This window comes from Hemitrygon akajei, chromosome 11 (assembly GCF_048418815.1).
Source record: "Hemitrygon akajei chromosome 11, sHemAka1.3, whole genome shotgun sequence".
In the NCBI taxonomy this organism is placed as follows: domain Eukaryota; kingdom Metazoa; phylum Chordata; class Chondrichthyes; order Myliobatiformes; family Dasyatidae; genus Hemitrygon; species Hemitrygon akajei.
The window spans coordinates 12,179,191-12,202,482 of record NC_133134.1 but is presented as its reverse complement, the minus strand read 5'-3'; the positions used below and the strand labels follow the sequence as shown (position 1 = coordinate 12,202,482).

The 23,292-nt window shown below is 40.3% G+C and overlaps 1 protein-coding gene across 7 annotated transcripts in view; it reads right to left on the bottom strand.

Annotated features, from left to right (window-relative positions):
• Positions 1-23,292, bottom strand: part of traf7 (TNF receptor-associated factor 7) — a 100,512-nt gene that overhangs the window by 5,087 nt on the left and 72,133 nt on the right. For all 7 annotated transcript variants that reach the window (XM_073060214.1, XM_073060216.1, XM_073060222.1 and 4 more), the window contains 10 exons: positions 22,213-22,286; positions 21,005-21,053; positions 20,654-20,781; positions 17,075-17,157; positions 14,766-14,805; positions 13,964-14,080; positions 12,289-12,411; positions 5,109-5,228; positions 3,077-3,208; positions 620-739 (listed from right to left, as the gene is read on the bottom strand). In XM_073060214.1, coding sequence (XP_072916315.1) covers positions 620-739; positions 3,077-3,208; positions 5,109-5,228; positions 12,289-12,411; positions 13,964-14,080; positions 14,766-14,805; positions 17,075-17,157; positions 20,654-20,781; positions 21,005-21,053; positions 22,213-22,286 — 986 coding nt within the window. The remainder of the gene's footprint in view (positions 1-619; positions 740-3,076; positions 3,209-5,108; positions 5,229-12,288; positions 12,412-13,963; positions 14,081-14,765; positions 14,806-17,074; positions 17,158-20,653; positions 20,782-21,004; positions 21,054-22,212; positions 22,287-23,292) is intronic.

Sequence of the window (23,292 nt, the reverse complement as noted above, 5' to 3'; positions counted from 1 at the left end):
GGGAACCTCCCAACCATTCAGCACATCTACAAGAAACACTGCCACAGGAAAGCAGCTTCCATTAACAGAGGTATTCACCACCCAAACCACGCGTTTTTCTCACTGCTGCCATCAGATAGAAAGTACAAGAACCTTAGGACTCACTGCCACCAGGTTCAAGAACAGTTACTACCCCACAACCATCAGGCTCTTGAACAAAAGGGGATAACTACACTCACTTGTCCATCCATTGAGATGTTCCTACAACCAATGATCTCACTTTAAGGACTCTTTATCTTGTTATTTCATGTTCTCATTATTTATTGTTATTTATTTACATTTGCATTTGCACAGTTTGTTGTCTTCTGCACTCTGGTTGATCTTTCACTGATCAATAGTTACTATTCTATAGATTTGCTGTATATGCCTGCAGGAAAATGAATCTCAGGGTTGTATGTGGTGGCATATGTTGTAGTCTGATAATAAAATTTACTTTGACTAGTCTGGCTATTGTATTGGCAGCTCCAGTGCGATGTGCGTGTGTGGGTTCAGGAGGATGCACTGCACTTGTGTTCCTATCCTCATTGATGTGCTTTATATTTAAAGATTGCCTTTTGGTTTTGTAAAATAAAACACTTACTTTAACTGTGCTGTCCACTGCCCCCGAGAAGAGGCGCCCTCTGGAGACGGCTAGTGCGGTGACACTGCCCTGGTGACGGAGCAAGGTCTGTGTACAGATCATGTTATCCATGCTCCAAACCTAAAACAGAATTAGAATCACAATGTGAATATTGGAAACTGCAATAGTTATACACTCATTGGCCACTTTATTAGGGACACCTGTACACCTGCTCGTTAACGCAAAATATCTAATCAGCCAATCATGTGGCAGCAACATGCAGACATGGTCAAGAGGTTCAGTCGTTGTTCAGAACAAACATCAGAATGGTGAAGAACTGTGATCTAAGTAACTTTGATCGTGAAATAATTGTTGGTGCCAGACAATTGGTTTGAATATCTCAGAGACTGCCGATCTCCTGGGAATTTTGTGCACAACGGTATCTAGAGTTTACAGAGAATGGTGCGAAAAATGAAAACACCCAATGATTGGCAGTTCTGTGGGTGAAAACCTCGTTAAAGAGAGAGAGAAGAGGAGACTGGCCAGACCGGTTCAAATTGACAGGAGGGCAACAGTAACTCAAATAACCATGTATATTGCAATAGTGGTGTGCAGGAGAACATCTCTGAATGCACAACACATCGAACCTTGAAGTGGATGGGCTCCAGCAGCAGAAGACCACGAACATACATTCGGTGGCCACTTTATTGGGTACAAGAGGAACCTAATTAGGGACAGGAGTCTAGAGAATTATCGCCTCTACCTGTAGTAGAGAGATTTATCTTCTCATTTTGATCTTAAATGATTTATCCTTTATCCTTACACTGTGACCCAGTGGTCTTGGATTCTCCAGCCAATGGACAGTGCCTTTCAGCACCTTATCTGTCCACTCACATTAGAAACTTGTAAATTTCTACAAGATTTATTGTTTTAAATTCCATGTGAATATAAGCCTAATTGAGCCAGTTTCTCTTGACATGTCAGTCCCACTAACCCAGGAATTGGTCCAATCTTGAGGGGACTAGAAGACAAGAGCAAGGATGTACTGCTGAGTTTTTGCATAGCACCAGATAGCATTTGAAATACTGTGTGCAGTTTTGGGCCCCATATCTGAGGAAGGATGTGCTGGCCCAGGAGAAAGTTCAGAGGAGATTCACAGTAATGATCCTAGGAGTGAAAGGGTTAACATGTGAAAAATGTTTAGTGTCTCTGGGCCCATACTCGACATGGTTCAGAAGGATAAAGGGGGAGGATCTCATTGAAACCTACCGAATACTGAAAGGCCTGGGTAGAATGGATAGAAACGTAGAAATATAGAAAACCTACAGCACAATACAGGCCCTTCAGCCCACAAAGTTGTGCCAAACATGTCCCCACCTTAGAAATTACTAGGCTTACCTATAGCCCTCTATTTTACTAAGCTCCATGTACCTATCTAAAAGCCTCTTAAAAGACCCTATCGTATCCGATGTGGAGAGGATTTTTCCATTCCGAGGATCTGAAGGCAGACATCAGAGTAAAGGGATGTCCCTTTTTAACCAAGATAAGGAGGAATTTCTTCAGATGGAGGGTGGAGAATCTGTGGAAATTATTTCCACTGAAGGTCTGTGAAGGCCAAATCATTGAATGTATTTAAAGCAGAGATTAATAGGTTCTTGATTTGGCATTGGGGTTAAAGGTCACAGAAGGTCAGAGAATGGGGTTGAAAGTAAAACAGCCAGGATTGCATGATGGGGTAGACCAGATGGGCAGAATGGCCTAATCCTACATCTTATGGCCTTATTATATTCTTTACCACGTGGTGTGATTACTAAGTGGAGTAAAACCAATTGTATACAAGTTCAAGTTCATTGTCTTCTTGTTTTACAGCGGTTGGCATCCAGCTTAATGGTGCATTACCGCCACCTTCTGCTCTGGAGTGTGGATCAGACGATAGACTTACATTCTAAATCCCTTCACCCAATCACACACACACCCTAATCTACACTTTATCCTTCATTCTTTGGCCATCCTAGTACCCTATTCCTGCTTCTCCATCATATCCTATAAAAATCCCCTGTATCCCGTAAGAAAGCTAAAAGTACCCTGACCTGTGCTCTCTCATCAATGCCCAGTAAGTTCATTGTCATCTGACTGTACATATATACAACCAAATGAAACGTTCCTCTGCACCACAGTGTGCCATCAATACACATATGGCACACAGCTCATAAAAATTACCAAAAATTAGCCAATAAAATATAATTCAAAATGCATGTGAGGTGTGCAGCACAGGAAAACTGTAACCAGCTCGTTGTCCTAGTGATGGAACGGCGGTAGGGGCAGGGTATTCATTAGTCCTAAAGTCTGAGAGTAGCTGTTACCCAGTCTGACAGTCTGTTTATTAGTTGATGATTGTTTCATAAAACTGAAAACAAAAAGGGAACAAAGTAATAAATTTCCAATATTAAACAATTTCCTACGTGTCCCATAACTTACTCTGAGCGATCGGTCATAAGATGCACTGAAGACTTTAGTCTGATCTGGTGTTGAAATCACAGCCAAGGCATATACAGTCCCAACGTGGCCGGTCAGAGTTCGAACCTGTTCTTTAGATTCTATGTCCCATACCTTGAAGGAATAAAGATGCAAATAGTTGCAGTTATTTCATTATTTCAAAGCCTCAGAACATCCCAAAGTGGTGCAGCAGGTGGTGCTGCTGATTTATGGCAGCAAGAGCCCGCATTCAATCCTGACTTTTCTCGCTGACCATATGGAGTTTGAAGTGATGTTCTATAGGTCAGTTGTGGAGAGCGCCCTCTTCTTTGTGGTGGCGTGTTGGGGAGGCAGCATTAAGAAGAGGGATGCCTCATGTCTTAATAAGCTGGTAAGGAAAGCGGGCTCTGTCGTGGGCAAAGTACTGGAGAGTATAACATCGGTAGCAGAGCGAAGGGCGCTGAGTAGGCTACGGTCAATTATGGAAAACTCTGAACATCCTCTACATAGCACCATCCAGAGACAGAGAAGCAGTTTCAGCGACAGGTTGCTATCGATGCAATGCTCCTCAGACAGGACGAAGAGATCAATACTCCCCAATGCCATTCGGCTTTACAATTCAACCGCCAGGAGTAAGATATGTTAAAGTGCCGGGGTTAGGACTCAATGTATTTAAGTAAACTACTTAAGAACTTTTTAAAAGCTATTATTAATGCTTTTTGAGAGGGTGTTTTTAGATGCATATCATATTTTTACTGAGTTAAGTATTGTATGTAATTAGTTTTGCTACAATAAGTGTATGGGACATTGGAAAAAAATGTTGAATTTCCCCATGGGGATGAATAAAGTATCTATCTATCTATCTATTCTCCCCGTCTCCGTGCGGCACTCTCATACCTCCCACATCCCAAAGACACACTGGAAGTCACTGCGAGTTACCCAGGGTGGCGGGTTCATCAGGGGGAGGGGGAGGGGGAGAAATAACAGATGACAAGGAAATCAATGGGGCATTGGGATTGATCTGACAGGTAGTATAAACCTCATGGGTGGAACGTCGTCCTATTACGTTGAATTGTTATTGGATTTGGTTTATTATTGTCACACGTAACAACACAGTGAAAAGTATTGCATACTGTACATACAGATCAGATCATTGCACAGTGCATTGGGGTAGAAAATGGTAAAACAAGAATAAAGTGTAAAAGCTACAGAGCCAGTGCAGTTCATGTAAACAATGAAGTGCAAAATCATCACAAGGTCAGAGAAAACCTAAGAAATGAGACACAATGAGAAAAGAAAAGCAAGGTATTACAGTCTGGGAATCTGAAATTATGGCAAAAGCACAGGAAATTCTCAGCGAGTCATGCAGCATCTGTGGAGGTACAAAAACAGAATTTATATTTCAGATTAATGTCCTTTTCTCAAAACGGGTTAGATCAGCTCTAGTGAAAAGTTATTGTTAACTCTTGTTTCCACCAGCGCAGATGCTGCCTGACCAGCTGAGAATTTGAACCATTTTCTGTTTCTACATCAGCCCCAATGAAATGCCTTTAGGTGCAATCGCTAGTGCAAAACAGGAAACACAGCAGAACTTGTGCACAGAAAAGTTGTGCAAACAGTGACCAGTGATGAGCTCTGCAAAGGATAATGTTCGAATGAGAAGATGAGCCTGGGTCTCTGTTCCCAAAGTTGGTCTCTTACACTAGCCTGAGAATGGAGAATATTAAATGGAATCATTGAATTGTGATGGCTCGTCTGAAAGGCAGCACCCAAGAGTAAACTCAAGAAAGTCTGCAGCAACACACACCAAATGCTGGAAGAACTTAGCAGGTCAGGGAGCATTTATGGAAATTAATAAATAGTTGAAGTTTCAGGCAGAGACCCTTTTTCAGGACTGAAAAGGAAGGTGGGGTGGGTTGGGGGAGATGCCAGAATAACAAAAAGGCTGCATTCCTTTAGTAATTGTAACATGCCTATTATTGGCTTCTGGAAAGTATGTTATTACAGATGCTCTCTATGGAGAGGAACTACTTACATGGATGAGGTTTTCATACGTCCCACACACAATGTGGTGATTAGTAACTGCAATAGAATAAACACTCCCTCCAGACGTCTGTAATACGTGCACACATTCCAGAGTTCTTATGTCCCAGATCTGCAGACAAAAACCCAAACCACAATTACAGTTTAGAACATAGAAAAAAGAACAGTACTGTACAGGCCATTTGGCCCACAATTTTGTGCCATTTTAACCTGCTCCAAAATCAATTTAAACATTCCCTCCCACATAGGCACATGGGATGAAAGAAAAATGGAGGACTCTTACATGTCCCTATGTGTCTGCCTCTACCACCACTCCCAGCAGTGTGTTTCATGCACTAACCATGCTCTGTGTTAGGTACTGGCCTACAAATTACAACAGGAGATAGAAAATGAACACCAAAAGGGCTATTTTACAATAGTCATGGGGGACATCAATATGCAGGTAGATTGGGAAAAACAGGTTGGTTCTGTATTCCAGGAGGGGGAGTTTCTAGAGTGCCTACAAGATGGTGTTTCAGAGCAGCTCGTGGTTGAGCCCACTAGAGGATTACCTATTCTGGATTGGGTGCTGTGCAATGAACCTGAATTGGTTAGAGAGCTTAAGGTAAAAGAAGCTTTAGGGGCAAATGATCATAATATGATTGAATTCAGCCTGAAATCTGAAAATAAAGTCCGATGTATCAGTATTACAGTGGAGTAAAAGGAATTACAGAGCCGTGAGAGAGGAATTGGCCAGAATTGAATGGTAAAGAACACTGGCAGGGATGATGGCAGTGCAGCAATGGTTGGAATTTCTGGAAGCAATTCGGAAGGCACAGGATGTATACATCCCAAAGAGGAAGACGTATTCTAAAGGAAAAATGACACAACCATGGCTAGCAAGAGAAGTCAAAGCCAACATAAAAGCCAAAGAGAAGGTATATAATAGAGTGAAAACAAGTGGGAAGTTAGAAGGTTGGGAAGCTTTTAAAAACCAACAGAAGGCAACTAAAAAAGTTATTAAGAAGGTAAAGAAGGAATATGAAAGTAAACTAGCCAATAATATTAAACAGGACACCAAAAGTTTCTTCAGATACGTAAAAGGTAAAAGAGAGGCAAAAGTGGATATCGGACCGCTGGAAAACAATGCTGGAGAGGTAGTAATGGGGGACAACAAAATGGCAGACAAACTGTATAAATAATTTGCATCGTCTTCACAGTGGAAGACACTAGCAGTATGATGGAAGTTCCAGATGTCAGGATGTGTATGAAGTCACCATCACTAGAGAGAAGGTTCTTGGGAAACCGAAAGGTCTGAAGGTAGATAAATCACCTGGACCAAATGTTGTAATCCCAGAATTCTGAAAGAGGTGACTGAAGAGACCATGATCTTTCAAGAATGTCTAGATTTTGGAATGATTCTAGAAGACTGGAAAATTGCAAATGTCAGTCCATTCTTCAAGAAGGGAGAGAGGCAGAAGAAAGGAAATTACAGGCCAGTTAGTCTGACCGCAGTGGTTGGGAAGATGTTGGAGCCGGTTATTAACGATGAGATCTCAGAGTACTTAGAAGCACATAATAAAAATAGGCCATAGTCAGCCTAATTTCCTCAAGGGAAAATGTTACCTGACAAATTTATTGGAATTATTTGAAGAATTAACAAGCAGGATAGACAAAGGAGAATCAGTGGATGTTGTGTATTTGTGTATTTCAGAAAGTCTTTGACAAGGCCACACGAGGCTGCTTAACAAGCTACGAGCCCATGGTATTTCAGGAAAGATTCTAGTATGGATAAAGCAGTGGCTAATTGGCGGGAGGCAAAGAGTGGGAATAAAGGGAGCCTTTTCTGACTGGCTGCTGGTGATTAGTGGTGTTCCACAGGGGTCTGTGTTGGGACCAATTCTTTTTTATGTTATATGGCAATGATTTGGATGATGGAATTGATGGGTTTGTTGCAAAGATTACAGACAATATGAAGATAGGTAGAGGGGCAGGTAGTTTTGAGGAAGTAGAGGGGCCACAGAAGAACTCAGACAGATTAGGAGAATGGGCAAAGAAACGGCAGATGGAACACAGTGACAGGAAATATATGATCAGGCACTTTGGTAGAAGAAATGAAAGGGTTGCTATTTTCTAAATGGAGAGAAAATACAAAAACCTGAGGTGCAAAGGGACTTGGGAGTCCTTATAAAGGATTCCCTAAAGGTTGAGTCAGTGGTGAGGAAGGCAAATACAACATTAGCATTCATTTCAAGAGGACTAGAAGCAAGGATGTAATGTTGAGACTTTATAAAACACTGGTGATGTATCACTTGAAATATTGCGAGCATGTTTTGGTCCCTTATCTTTAGAGATTGGAGCTGAGAGGAAAATTAGATCAGCCATGATGAAATGGCGGAGCAGCCTTGATAGGCCAAATGGCCTAATTCTTCTCCTATATCTTATGCGTTAAAAAAACCTCCCTCTAATATCCCTACAACACATTCCTCCAATCATGTTTAAAGCATTTGTTAAAGAAAATCGAACCTTTAAACAACTAATGTGACACACACAAAATACTGGAGGAACTCAGGTCAGGAAGTATCTATGGAAATGAATATACAGTCAACATTTCAGGCCAAGACCCTTCTTCGGGACTGAGAAGGAAGGGGAAAGACATCAGAATAAGAAGTTGGGGGCGGAAGGAGGATAACTAGAAGGTGATAGGTGAAGTCAGGTGGGTAGGACAGATAAAGGGCTAGAGAGGAAGGAATCTGATAGGAGAGGAGAGTGGACCATATGAGAAAGACAAGAAGGAGCACACCAAAGGGGAAATGTGGAGAGGTAAAAGGCTAGGATGGGGAACGGAAGGTGGAGGGAGGGAATTTTTTTTCACCATAAGGAGAAATCAATATACATGCCACTTAAACAACTGAAGTTTATCTTGGGGGCACTCATTTAAGAATTAGACTTTGATTTGACCGTGAGGAAATAATTATAAGGGATAATAGGATATGCAAATTATTTTGGGAGATAAAAGACTACCAGTTAAATATTTCCAGTGTATTAATGAATACTTTTGAATCATTTTGAGGTCCGATGTAAAGGGTCTACTTCAGCCATTATATAATAAGCTTGATAACATAATGTATACTAAAGCAAGAGGAGACAGAAGAGATTGCAGATGCTGGTATTTGGAGCAGCAAATAATCTGCTGGATGAACTGAGTGAGTTCAACAGCATCAATGGGGTGTTGAAGGAGGGAGGAATTATTGATAATTCAGGTTGAAGAAGCCACATCAGTGGCTATACTTCATTCCAAATCTGAGGGAACTTGATGTACCACCAAAGCCTCTAACTAATTTCAACGAGTGTAACACGGACTGGTTGCATCACCACCTGACATGGAGGCTCCAATACACAGATCAAAAGAAGCCGCAGATGTTAGCAATCTCAGCCAACACCATCAAATGCACAACCCTTCCCACCTATGAGAACATCTTCAAAAGGTGGTGCTTCAGTGGGCAGCATCCATCGTTAAGGACCCTTACCACCCGGGCATGCCCTCTTCTGGTTACTTCCATCAGGGAAGAGGTACAGGGGCCTGAAGACACGCAAACAATATTTTAGGAACAGCTTTTTCCCTTCCACCATTAGATTTCTGAACGGTCCAAGAACCCATGAACACTACCTCACTTGTCCTCTTTTGCATGATTAATTTAATATTGTAGCTTATAGTATTTATTTATGTTTTGTACTGTACTGCTACCACATCGAAAAACAAATTTCACAACACGTATCAGTGATAACAAAAGCCCGGTACTGAATTAACAGCAAACCCCTGGAAAGGTGTTAATGATATTAGCAGTGAACGTAATAAAACTACTTTATGTCACAAAGGATATTATGCCAGACATCCAGAATATTAAATAAGAGATGACAATACCATCTTTTGTGAATGGTCTTTTGTACTATTTATTTATTTTTTTATTCTCACTCACAAAATTATCTTACTTATTGCACTGTAATGCCATGAAACAACTAGTTTCATGACATAGGTCAGTGGTAATAACCTGACTCTGATTCTGAAATCCAGCATCAGGACTGGAAACCCAACTCTTCTCATTCCAATTTCGTATCCTCAGAGAACATATCGTACATTGCATGTGGGACTAATGTTTTGAATAGTTGGTGGCTCTCAGGGATGACTAATCAAGTAAGGATTTATTTATTTATTTATTTATTTATTTATTTTTTAACGGGCTGTCCATCACAATCAGAACTAAAAGTAATCTATCTGAGAGACGGATCTTTTGTTACAAGGGTTTCTTTCTATCTAATTCAGAGCAGCAGGAAGCCCTTTAAGATTGTAATTTGCTAAGGGGACCCATCTCCTCCTACTGAAAACAAGTGAGTCGTGCCACATCTGTTAAAGGTTATACAGCTGTTACCATAGATACTGAGAAACTATCTGGATTTATAAGCATAACACTAAACTTTGTTGACGTTAAAAAACGGCTGCTTGAGAAAGAGTTGTACAGAGAGTTTTACATGTAGATAACTCTCCAAAAAATGTACAAACAAGGCCAATTTTGTGTCTGTATGGTCCAAAGGAAAAATTATAGTTGTATATTGTTCCCTATAACATGTTGTTTCTTTTCTGTGCCTTGTGGTGCATTGGGTGGCAACCTTGCAGTTTCTTAGCATTTTGTCTGGTTTTTTTGAGGCCAAAATGATGGCTCAACGTTCAACCCAGCACGGATTGAAAGTGTGCAGGAAGCCAGCTGGATTTGAACCCAGGACCAGTGGCCTCGAAGCCCATTGCGGATGTCATTACATCACCAGCTGGCTGGATGTAAACATATGTACAATAATCTAAAATCCTCAGTGTAAAAGTTGATATAAAGTCCACAGATGTACAATTTTAACTTTTTTTACAGTTATAATTTCCCCAAGAAATTTCCTGAAAATTTGGGCACTTTCATTTCCAGTCACAAGAAATTTTGTAGACGCTGGAGATCCAGTGTAACATAGCCAAAATGCTGGAGGAACACAGCAGGTCAGGCAGCATCTATGGAAAGAAATAAACAGTCGATGTTTCGGGCCAAGACTATGCATTAGGACCCTCCATCATGAGTCCTCATGAAAGGTCTGACCTGCAGCCTAATTTGCTGACTTCTTCTAGCACAGGGGTGGGCAAACTTTTTGACTTGTGGGCCACAAAGGGTTCTAAAATTTGACAGGGGGGCCGGACCAGGAGCAGATGGACGGAGTGTTTTGGTAATACACCTCATAAGAGAAAATAAAATATCATGGGATATGTAGAAAACATGTGCTTTAATTTCAATTGAAAATGAACAAATGCATTACAACAAAATATCTGTCTTTGAAGTCCCATGGTATTTAGCTATTTATTGAAATGACTTTTAAAACACTGAAAATTAAATGAATAAAATACAGCTTTTTTTAATAGTAACAGTTATTATTTTAAAGCACTGAAAATTCTGTTATCCTTCAAGATATTATCATCATCACTCTCCTCCTGACTGTCTTTATTTCAAAAACGGTAGGAGATGCAGGTCTACTTGTCCTGCTCCTTCTTATTCAATTGTCCCCTGTGCCAAAACTCAACAACGACCTGTGTCACTGACAGAACAGTGACAGCGCGCCAGTATGCGGAGCGCGTTATTTGATCTGAAGCGCATTTTTTATTTTGAGAACGTACGTGCACCTGCGCACTACTCATGTCCATCACTTAACAGAAATGACATGTAACATGTAAGGCTTATTGAAAAAAATATTTTCAAATGCATTTTTTTACATAACACAACGAAGAAACTTATTTTTAATTTCAGTGGGAACAGTGTTGTTGGTCTCCCTTTTTAGCCAGCGCATCAAAGTCTGGATTTAGTTTTGTTGTGGCGATTCTCAGGATGGATCTGAGGTGTTAACAAGGTTTATTAATATAATTTCATCAAGTTCTGCGGGCCGGATTAAAAAGCTTAACGGGCCGCATATGGCCCGCGGGCCGTAGTTTGCCCATGCCTGTTCTAGCATTTTCCATGTGTTAACTTCCTTCTAGTATAAGGGAAACTAAGAAGCCAAGAGTTCCCATGCAGGGTTTCAATCGGAAACACTGCCAGTTCTTCTCCTCCCACAGATGCTGCTTGACTCACTGAGTTCCTCAAACAGATTGCTCATTTGTTATAGTATATTTTCCTAAACCAGTTTGGAGCTATTATTCTGAAATATGGAAATTTCATTTGTAATATTACAAAAGAGAATACTGCAACTCATACACCCAGTGGCTGGTGTACCTTCTGTATTTAATAAAGTGGCCACTGAGTGTATGTTCATGGTCTTCTGCTTGTAGACCATCCATTTCAAAGATTGCCCTGTTGTGCATTCAGAGATGCTCTTCTGCACACAAATGTTGTAAATTGTCGTTATTTGAGTTACTGTCGCCTTCCTGTCAGCTTGAACTAGTCTGACCTCTCTCATTAACAAGGCTTTTTCACCCACACAACTTGCATGCTCATTGGATGTTTTTTGTTTTTTTACATTATTCTCTGTAAACTTTTGCATGAAATTCCTAGAGGATCAGCAGTTTCTGAGATACTCAAACCATTCCCTCAGGCACCAGCTATCAGTCCACAGTCAAAGTCTCTTAGATCACATTTCTTCCCCGTTCTGATGTTTGATCTGAACAACAACTGAACCTCTTGACCATGTCTGCATGCTTTTATCCACTAAGTTTCTGCCACATGATTGGCTGATTAGACATTTGTATTAACATGCAGGTGTATATGCGTACCTAATAAAGTGGTCACTGAGTGTAAATCAGGCCTTGTACTCTTGGTTGATTAACAATGTTTCAAACTTAATTGTCTATTAAACTACCCAAAGTAGCTGTGGATTGTGAAACCTATACATCTCATCAGAAGCTGATATTCTACAAGGTTTACCCATTGACAGACAGACAGACAGACATACTTTATTGATCCCGAGGGAAATTTGGTTTCGTTACAGTCGCACCAACCAAGAATAGTGCAGAAATACAGCAATATAAAACCATTGTGATTGTTCTCACAAGAGCAAAATTTATTCATCTAATTGTCAGTTGATAACTGGCTTCCTTCAGACTTTGTGAACAGAGATTACTAAGGAATGGAAACCCATAACATGACCAATAATGATGGGAATGGCATTCTAACCTTGATGGTTTGGTAGGATCCACTATAAAGGTGGTTTTGAGAAGCAACCAATGCACGCACCCAGTGATTCAAACCAGTGAGTTCCTTCTTCAGATTTAGATCTGTGCCTACAATGTCCCAAACCTTCAGAAAGAATCACATTAAAACAGAATGATTAGAATGGAGCACTGGTTTGTAGTATCCATTTTATATAGCATTGATTCATGCAAGATTACAGAGGCAATGGATTATAACATAAAAATACACAAGATAATAATATGCCAGAAGGGGTAATTATAGCAGTTTTCATTAGTTGTAGTGTATTGGAGAACTAACAGAATATCTACAGTAATCATGATAATAGCTTTTTATTTCATCATTAATGAACAATTGAAATTCTATGACTGCCTTGGTTGGATTTGAACTCAGGTAGGGTGATCTTATAGAGCAGGGGTTCCCAACCGTTTCTATGCCATGGTCCCTTACCGTTAACTGAGGGGTCCATGGACTCCAGGCCGGTAACCCTTGTTAAGAAGGTTTGTAAAATCAAGAGGGGCATAGATAAGATGAATAAGTCTCTTCCCCAAATAGATGTGTCAAAAACCAAGAGGGCATACGTTTAAAGTGAAAGAGGAATGATTTAAAAGGACCTGAGAGGGCAACATTTCAATAGAGACAGCTGTGGGCATATGAAATAATATGCCAGAAGAAGTGCTAAAGAGAGGTACAATTCATCATCATCATTATGTGCCATATCATACAACGTCTTCCATCTGTCATGACCATGATTGTTCTTGGCAAATTTTTCTATAGAGGTGGTTGCCATTGCCTTCTTCTAGGCCAGGGGTGTCAAACTCATTTTAGGTCACGGGCCGGATTGAGCAAAATGCAGCTTCATGCGGGCCGGATCAGTCGGACGCGTGCGAACGCAGCTTTCGTTGCCTCTGTTTTTTCAGCCTGCTCTCATGTGTCTCAGTCTCTGCTATAACTACAAAGTGTTTCACTTTACAAATTCCGTTTCTTATGAAGAAGACTGCCGAATAAACACTAAAAACCCTGAAAACCTGGTACCTGAATAAACTCAGCATTAGCCATATCATACGCCATAGGCGCTTCGATTACTGGGGCCAGCTTTAATAGTAATTAGATATTATCTCGCAGGCCAAAGATAATTCCACCGCAGGCCGGATTTGGCCCGCGGGCCTTGAGTTTGACATATATGTTCTAGGCAGTGCCTTTAAGATGGGTCACCCCAGCTATTACCAATATTCTTCAGAGATGATCTTCCTGGTGTCAGTGATCGCATAACCAGGACCGTGATATGCACCCAGATATGACCATTCGCCACCTGCTCCTATGGCTTCATGTGACGCTGATTGGGAAGCTAAGCAGGTGCTACACCTTGCCCAAGGGTGACCTGCAGGGTAGTGGAGAGAAGGAGCACTCCTTTGGCAGAGAAGTATCTCCATCCCGCCACCCAGACACATAAAAGACATTTGGACAGATATGTGGACAGGTAGCAGGATATGGGCCAAATGCAGGTAAATGGGACTGGTTCAGGTAGGGAATGTGGTCAGCATGGACAAACTGGGGCGAATGGACAGCTTCTGTGATGAATAACTCCATGACCTGTGCCTCAGGATATTAACATACAAACGTCGAGGTGCTACTTTCTGTTTTCCAACTGATTTGTTACCTTAATTGCTTTAAGTGAGCCACTGAAGAGCATGTTTTGTGACGACACCAACGTACACACTGGATTGTCGTGTGCCCTAATTGTATTGACTTTTTGTAAAGCTGGAACATCCCACACCTGTGGAGTATGAACAAAGAACCAGTATTGACGGGTGAGAATGCACCATTGCACAAACAAATCCAAAAGCAAAACCCACAAGATCTTGCCAAGATGCACAAGATTAATATTTTTCACAAATACATTCAATGGAAAATATTTTAGATTCAAATTAATTTACTTAACACATGTACACTGACACAGACTGTGAAATGTGTCATTTGTGTTAACATCCAACACGACCCAAAGATGTACTGGGGGCAGCCTGCAAGGCACACATTCTAGCTCCAACGCAGTAGGCCCACAATACTCAGCAGAACAACACAGAACTCAACAAGCAACAAAACAACAGCAGAAGATCTAGACCCTTTCCGCCCTCCCACCCACCCACACAGTGGAACAAGCTCAAATTTGTTTAATTGTCATTCAACCATACATTACTATAGGCAAACAAAACTGTGTTACTCTAGGACCAAGGTGCAAAACACAGTACCAATGCTTTGGGCCCAGATTACAGCTGATTTGCTTTGGTGATTGAGGTCCAACAGTTCTCCGACACCAGAACAGGATTCTGGACTCCAGTCTCTGGGCTTTAACCATGGAACTTACATTGCTGGATTTCCATTCGAAATTCTGTATCAGCCCCCCAGACTACACAAGTTTCTAAATAGCTTTACACACATTTCCAAATGATTAGCATACTTACAATTATTGTGCAGTCTGCAGAGCCACTGTACAACTTGTTCCTATAGATAAACATTAAACAGGTGCATTTAAGTTGTACTTAAAGTGTTGCAGTGATTGTAACATAGTAAAAACATCCCAAGCATAATTAAATGGAATTTGACATCTAGGTAAATTAGGAAGTATTATAAAAATGGCCAAAATTGGGCCAAAGTAACAGATTTTCAGGAGTGTTTTGAAGTTATAGAATGGCTTAGAGAGAAATTTAACAGTGCAAGCCCAGACTCCTGAAGATGTGGTTGACAAAACCTGAACAAAAGGAAGAGTTCAGCCATTCTGAGATTTGTTAGGTTGTAGACTCCTCCAGCTCCATCACAGACACAACCTTGAGGACATCTTCAAGAGGTGGCATCCATGAAGGACCCTCATCATCCTGCAGTTTGCCCACTTTTCTTACTGCCACTGGGGAGGTGGTACAGGAGCTTTAAAGCTCATACTCAATGATTCATAAACAGCTCCTTCCCCTCTGCCATCAAACTTCTGAATGGTTCATGAACCCACGAACACTACCTTGTTATTTTTTCTCTCCTTTAGTGGGCACAAGATCATGAGACAAAGGGCCTGTACTATGTTGTACTGCTCTGTGTTTTTTTTTTGCAGAATTTATTTATAGCAACTTGATGTCTTTGCACTGTACTACTGCTGATAAAAAAAAAACAAGTTTCACATCAATTTTAATAAATCTGATCTGATTCCGACTCTGATGAAGCTAGAAAGAGAAGAGGAACTGTATTGTGGATTGATATGAAAACAAAATTAGTAATTCTAAGACTGAGGTTTAGCCAGATCAGGAGCCAATGGAGGTCAGAAGGAACAGGGCAATTACTGTAAGGATCTTGTGTTTAAATTGCAGTACAGTTAACAGAGTTAGGGTTAAATTAATGTTTACAGAGTTGAGGCTCTCCGGTGAACATCGGAACAGTCTAAACTCTAGATAACAAAGTAACTCACGAGGGATTCGGGAAAAGATAAGTGAAAGCAAGATAACTGGTTACTTTAGTCTTCCCATTTTCCAATTAGAGCAAGCTGATCACATCAAGTACTAGATATTAGAATCAGAAACAGGTTTATTATCACTGACGTATGTCATGAAGTTTGTTTTTACTGGCGGCATTACAGTTCAAGACAAAAAATTACTACAAATTACAACAAAAAGTGAATAAATATATAAATAGAACAAAAGAGGATTAGTGAGGCAGTGTTAGGAAGGGAAGAAGCTGTTCCTAAGATGTTAAGTGTGGGCCTTCAGGCTCCTGTACCTCCTTCATGATGGTAGGAATGAGAAGTGGTAGGAATGAGAAGTGGGCATGGGGTGAGGGTCCTTTATGACGGATGTCTCCTTCTTAAGCCTTTGAAGATGTTCTTGATGGTGAAAAGGGCTTGTGGCTGTGATGAAGCTAGCTAAAACTACAATCCTCTGCAGCCTCCTTAGCTCCTGTACAGCGGAGTCGCCATACCAGGCAGTGATGGTGATGCAACCAGTTAGAATGCTCTCCATGGTACATCCGTGGAAATTAGCTAGTCTTTTGTAATATTCCAGATCTCTTCAAACTCCAAATTAATTATAGTCAATGCACGTATCAGTATGTTGGGCCCAGGTTAGATCCTCTGGGAAGCTGAGGCCCAGACAAAGAGGGTCATACGTCTGAGGCAGTGGAGTATGAGGAAGAGAAGAGGTGGTGAGATGGACAGACCAGACCAGAGCAGCAAGCAGACAAGAAGGAGGTGAGTACTAAGGGTAGATCCATCAGAAACATAGTGCAGGAGTGGGATGTAAAACCACTGCAGCTATTGCTGGCTACGGTTCAAAAAGTTCCCTTGAAAAGTCATGGACCTGAAATGTTAACCTTTTTTCTCTCCCCACAGATTCTGCCTATCCTACTGGGTATTTCCAGCACCTGCTGATCTTATTTCAGATTATCAGTGGCTGCGGTGACTTGATTTTTCTAAGTAACATCAGAACTAAAAATAGTCTTTCCAGCACCCGCTGATTTTATTTCAGATTTACAGCGGCTGCAGTGACTTCATTTTACTTGGTAACATCAGAACCAAGAATATTGTTTCCACTCAGATGGCCATTGGCGGCACGGACTGGAGTAAACAACTGTTCAGGATGTTGCAGGCAGACAGAGGATGATCAGGAAAGACAAGTTAAAACAGTCAGAGAAAAACTCAAGGCAACTAGAAACAGTCCTCTGATTCTCAAAAACAGAAGCAGGCAAAATGAACCGCATTCTTCAAACCGATTTTATGAAAACTCTTATCACCTACCCTTGAATGCAAAGGGCTAAGACAATACCATCATGTCCCTCTAGAGTCTTCTGGCACTTGTATGTGGTACATGTATCCCATACCTAAACCAAGATTCAAACATGAGTTTTTAACCTCTTGTATTGATCATGACAGGAATATTAATATAGCAATCAATATTTAAGGGTGAGAATGACAACATTGAGACACTTAAAAGGTGTGTTATCAAACAAAATTTCAGGAGACAGGTTAAAATTTCAGATTAAATCAGGAGACATTAAGGCAGATGAACACAAGCTTGGTCAAAGATAGCCACTTCCATTTGCTCATTAGGTTGAAGTTGCACAAGATGTTGCTGAGACCTAATTTGGTGTAGTGCATGCAGTTTTGATCACACACCTACAGGAAATATGTCAATAAAATAGAAAGAGTGCAGAGGAAATTTACAAGGATGTGGCCAGGACTTGAGAACCTAAATTATAGGGCAAGGTTGAATATGTTAGGACTTTATTCCCTGGAGAACAGGAAAATGAAGGAGATCTGATAGAGGTATACAAAATTATCAGGGGTATAGATAGGGTAAGTGCAAGCAGGCTTTTTCCACTGAGGTTGAGTGAGACTAAAACTAGAGGTCTTGGGCTAAGGAGAAAAGGTGAAATGTTTAAGGGAAACATGTGGGGGAATGTGACTATGACTCCATTAGACAAAGACGGACAGGTGGAGAGGGAATTCCAGAGCAGAGGACAGCAACTAAAGACATTACTGGTGGTGATGGAACAACTGAGGTGGGGAATGCGCAAGCTGCAAGAACTGCTGGATCTTAGATCACCTGGAAATTTTATAGGGCTGAGGACTGCACTGAATGCCAAGATGGAATAGAAAATATGAATGAAAATTTGTGAGTGTTTTTTTTTGTCAGAGTAAGTCACCAAGCACAAAGTGAGAGAGGCTTGGTGTGATGTAAGATATAAAAGCAGTACAGGTTTGTATGAGCTTGAGTTAGAGTGTGGAAGACGAAATGCCAGTTAATGTCTTGGAATTGCCAAGTCTAAAGGTAATGGATGATGATTTCAGCAGTAAATGAGCTGAGGAAGGGGAGAGTGGTTGGAAATAGACAGCCTAATCAAGGGTACAGACGCATCATCAGAAGCTCATTCTGGGCTTAAACACAGCACTTCAGTTATGATTCCACCAGAATAGTAAAGACTAGCTAGAGAACAGGTCTGTGTCAGAAGCTGTAAAAGAGATGTTATTTTATTGACCTACACAGCAGATTTTTCCTTTCTATTCGACAACTATTAATAGCTCTCCGGTCAACAGCTGGGACAAAAGAAAGCTTTGTTTTACAAGGACATGAATGAACACTTAATATTTCTCCTACGAATTGCGGCATCTGTCTGATTTTTAAAATAATGTTGCAAATGTGCTTATTTTAGACACATAAAGTCATCTGTTAAAATGCTGCGGACATAGTTTTATAAATGCATAACTCAGCATAATTTTATGACCAATAATGTAGTAAAGCCTTGCTTGACTTGATAGAACTGTCTAAGAGGCATAGATAGAGTGGATAGCCAGAGACTATCCCCAGCTTGGAAATGGCTAATACAAAGGGGCATAATTTTAAGGTGATTACAGGACAGTAAGAGGTTAGGTTTCACATTATACAGAAAGTGGCAGATGCCTGAACTATACTGCAAGAGCAAATGGTAGAGGCAAATAAGACCAAAAGATCATAAAACATAGGAACAGAATTAGGCTATTCAGCCCATTTACTCTGCTCTGCCATTCTCTCATAGCTGATTTATTATCTCCTCAAACATGTCCTGCCTTCTCCCTGTAGCCTTTAACACCTATCAACCTCTGCTTCAAATATATCCAATGACTTGGCCTCCACATTAGACACATTAGGGACATTTAAGAAACTCTTAGATGAGCACATAGATGATCGCAAAATTCAGAGCTATGTGCAAGGGAAGGGTTAAATTGATTTTTGGAGTTGTTTCGAAGGTTGGCACAACATCACGGGCTGAAGTGCCTGTACTGTACTGTAGTGTTCTATATCTTGTGTTTAATCACATTTACTATATGTGGTTCTGTTATATTTCTTTCTTAACTGATAAACAAAAGTATTAAAGTTCTGAAGCGCCTGTACTTTCTGACCTACTTATTCATGAGTTTAATATTAGAAAGCACGTCAGTAGTAAGGAAACCTCTTCAAGTTTCTGACTGATTGCATGTGTGACTAGTTTTTCATGAACAGTGACTAGTGGTGTTCCTCAGGGGTCAGTATTGGAACTGCTACTTTTCACATTGTTTGTCAGTGACTTAGATAATGGAATTGATGGCTTTGTGGCAAAGTTTGTGGATGATATGAAGATAGATGGAGGGGTAGGTGGTGCTGAGGAAGCAATGCATTTGCAACAGGGCTTAGACAAATTGGAAGAATGGGCAAAAAAGTGGCAGATGGAATACAGTGTTAGGAAATGTAATTTGCATTTTGGTAAAAGGAACAATAGTACAGACTATTATCTAAATGGGGAGAAGGTTCAAAACATTAGAGGTGCAGAGGGACTAAGACTCCCAGAAGGTTAATTTACAGTTTGGGTCTGTGGTAAAGAAGGCAAATGCAATGTTAGCATTTATTTCAAGGAGAATAGAATATGAATGCAAGGAGCTAATGCTGAGCCTTTATAAGACACTGGTCAGGCCGCATTTAAGAGTATAGTCAACTGTTCTGGGCCCGCTATCTCAGAAAGGATGTGTTGTCATTGCAGCGAGTCCAGAGGAGGTTCACAAGGATGATTCCGGAGTTAAGGAGTTAATGTATGAGGAGCGTTTGGCAGCTTTGAGCCTATACTCATTGAAATTTAGAAGAATGCGGGAGGATCTCATTGAAATCGACCAAATGTTGAAAGGACTACATAAGATGGATGTGGAGAGGATGCTCCCAATGGTGTGGATACTCAAAACTAGAGGGCACAGCCTCAAAATTGAGGGGGCGACCTTTTAGAACAGAGGTAAAAAGGATTTTTTTTAACCAGAGAGTAGTGAATCTGTGGAATGCTCTGTCACAGACTGCAGTGGAGGCTAGGTACATGGGTATATTTAAGGCAGAAGTTGATAGTTTACTGATTGGTCAGGGCATCAAAGGATATGGTGAGAAGGCAGGTGAATGGGGTTGAGTGGGATCCAGAATCAGCCATGATGGAATCGCAGAACAGACTCAATGGGCTGAATGGCTTAATTCTGCTCCTATGTCTTATGGTCTAACTAACTATCTGTGTCTTTATAGTGCCTTCAGTCCAAAAAATGTCCCACTTTTCTTTGATGTAGATGAGAGAGGAGACAAAGATGTTTGAAAATGATTAATTATTACTAAAAGGTGTTTGAGGGGTTTTGAATCGGAACAAGAAGAAACATCTTCAGAAGGGGAAGATTGAGACTTAAAACTTCAGAATATACATAACTGTTTGTAATTTTTTAAGCAAATAATAGTGTAAGAACTATGATTCTAATATTAACTTTGCTGTGCTGGTCTGTGGAGATCTAATGCATTCTCAAGTGAGTTCAGTTTGCAAAAGTATAATAAAAACACACCTTGATGGTTTTATCAGAAGAGCCACTGAAGAGCAGGTCGCCAGTAGAGTGAACACACAAACACCAAACTGGTCCTTGGTGACCCACAAAGGTACCCTTGCACTTAAATATCTGCTGGGGGTCGTAAGCTGAAAACACAATAAAGCCCTGTCAGCATCTGACTACCGGATTGATTTACATTTATAACATTATTTGTGAAGCAGAATCATAGCAACAATTATGCAAAAAAAAAAGAAACTCATCATTAGGAAATCATCAGGTTCCTTCTACATAATTGCGTTACACTAGCTGCACAGAAAATCATTTTGCGTCTGCATGCATTTGGAAGGAAGAGGAAGAAAATATACTTACAACCTAGGATTCCCATGTTTAATCTGGCATTGATATGTGAAAGCTCATCCTATAATAATAGAAAATTCACATTATTAAAAATTATGTAAATCTATAATACAATAATGTATTGACACAAACACTGAATCTTGATAGGCAGAGCCCGCATAGGTTAGACTGTGCAGTTTCCATCATGTGGATTTGTGGATTTTGCATCTTACTGTATTTAGCAGCCTTCAATTGAAGAAAATAAATCAAATTAGTTCCAGGCAAGCACTGCCAAGCAAGAGCACAGAAAAGGAGCATGATGGGGCTTTGATAACCAGCAAATAACTTATTGAAAATCCCAATTACTTTAAACTGAAATTCAAGAATTTGTATATAAAATGCACTTCTTCTCAGGTAGGGGACCTAGTCATTCAGTGATTTGTCTTCCCTGTACCAACAGTTTTCTAGACAGTCCATGAACCCATGAATATGACCTCGCTATTTCTCTCTCTCTTCCACTCTCCCTCCCTCTCTATCTCACACTCCCCTTCTCTCTCTCTCATCTCACACTCCCTCCCTCTCTCTCACATTCCCTCTGCATTTATTTCTGTGCAGCTTACAGCATTTTTTATGTATTGCACTGTACAGCTGGCACAAAACAACATATTTCACGGCATAAGTCAGTGATAACAATTCCCATTCTGACCAAAGTTCTGTAAAATTTTAGCTCTAGTATCTTAAAGGAACTACATTATAAACAGTAAAAGTAATAATGGGGAAGAGATGATAAAGTCACAAAGGGAACTCTACATGGTAATTTGATGAAAAACAGAACAATAAAGTTAATTCAGTGCAAGTAGCAAATGTATATAATATTTATACATTAGCTTACAACATGTTCAATGTTCACAAATAATGCATAAGGTGTTACATTTGTGCTAATCACAGACTGGCAGTTGGACAATTTAAGGAAATAGGAACTGAATGTTTACTGTCCTGGTTTTCTTCTTTCCATGTTTTGCAGGGATTCTTTCAAGATGTGTTTTGAACTCAGCTGATTGTGTACAGCCAGCAATCCCAGCACTATCAGGATGTGCCATCTGTACTACAGCCAGAAAACAAACATCCTTATTTCCCAGAAGTATGGATGGACTCATATAAACAAACAAACTTGAGGGTTACAGCAAACTCGGGACCCCAGTTGCAGCTGGATTTTAGGAAATAAACTTCAGAGATCTTACACTTAGCATTGAGGCATCCCTGCGGAACTCCATTAAGTCCTCGCTGAGTTTACTTTGGTTTTCATCCAAAACATCTAAAACAATAGAAAAACACTGGTTTCAACTCAGAGTCCACAATAATTAATGCACTTCAAAGCCTATCATTAACATTTTCAAACTTCATGTGACCAAGATGTCTAATAACTGTTAATTCTTGTAGCACTGAGGGTAGCTTAAATCTTCATCTATTTTATTTAGAGATACAGCACGGTACCAAGCCCACCTGGCTCAATGAGGTGGTCATGGGGAGAGCATACAAACTCCTCACGGGCAGTGGTGGGAATTGAACCCACGTCACTGGTGCTGTAATTGTGTTATGCTCCTGTGCCATCCCATCTTCTTGCAAATTACTGAGATAATGGATTTAGTTTAGAAGGTTTATTAAAAAGGACAGCGTGTTTGTTTTTCATCAAAATGCACAGAATACCAAGAATTAAAACAAAACATGCCACTTTGAGTAAGATGCAGTGGACATTAATGGAGTGCGATTGCTGTCATACAGCACAGAAACAGGCCCTTCAGCCCAAATGGTCCATACTGACCAACATGCCTATCCAAGCTAATCCCATTTGCCCACATTTGGACCACGTCCCTTAAAAACTATCCTAGCTTAGTACCTATCTAATGCTTTTTAATGTTGTTAGTGTCCTTGCGTCAACCATTTCCTCTGGCAGCTCATGAGATATACAGACAACCCTCTGGGTGAAGAAGTTGCCTTTCAGTTTCAATTAAATCTCTCACCTTAAATCTAATATCTCTAGTTCTAGTTGTATTCTTCTTATATTTAACCCTCACGATTTTATACAACTTTTTATAAGATCGCTCCTGACTCCGATGAATAAAGCCCTAGCCTACTCAACCTCTCTCTATTGCTCTGCCCCTCGAGTGCTGGCAACGTCCTTGTAAACTTGACACCGACAATTACGAAATACAACAATAATTTTCTGAATATTTACAATATTCTCTGAATCAATTAAGATGGATTATTTTGACATTATAACATATAGGATATCTGAAGATTAAAGATAATTCAATTAATTT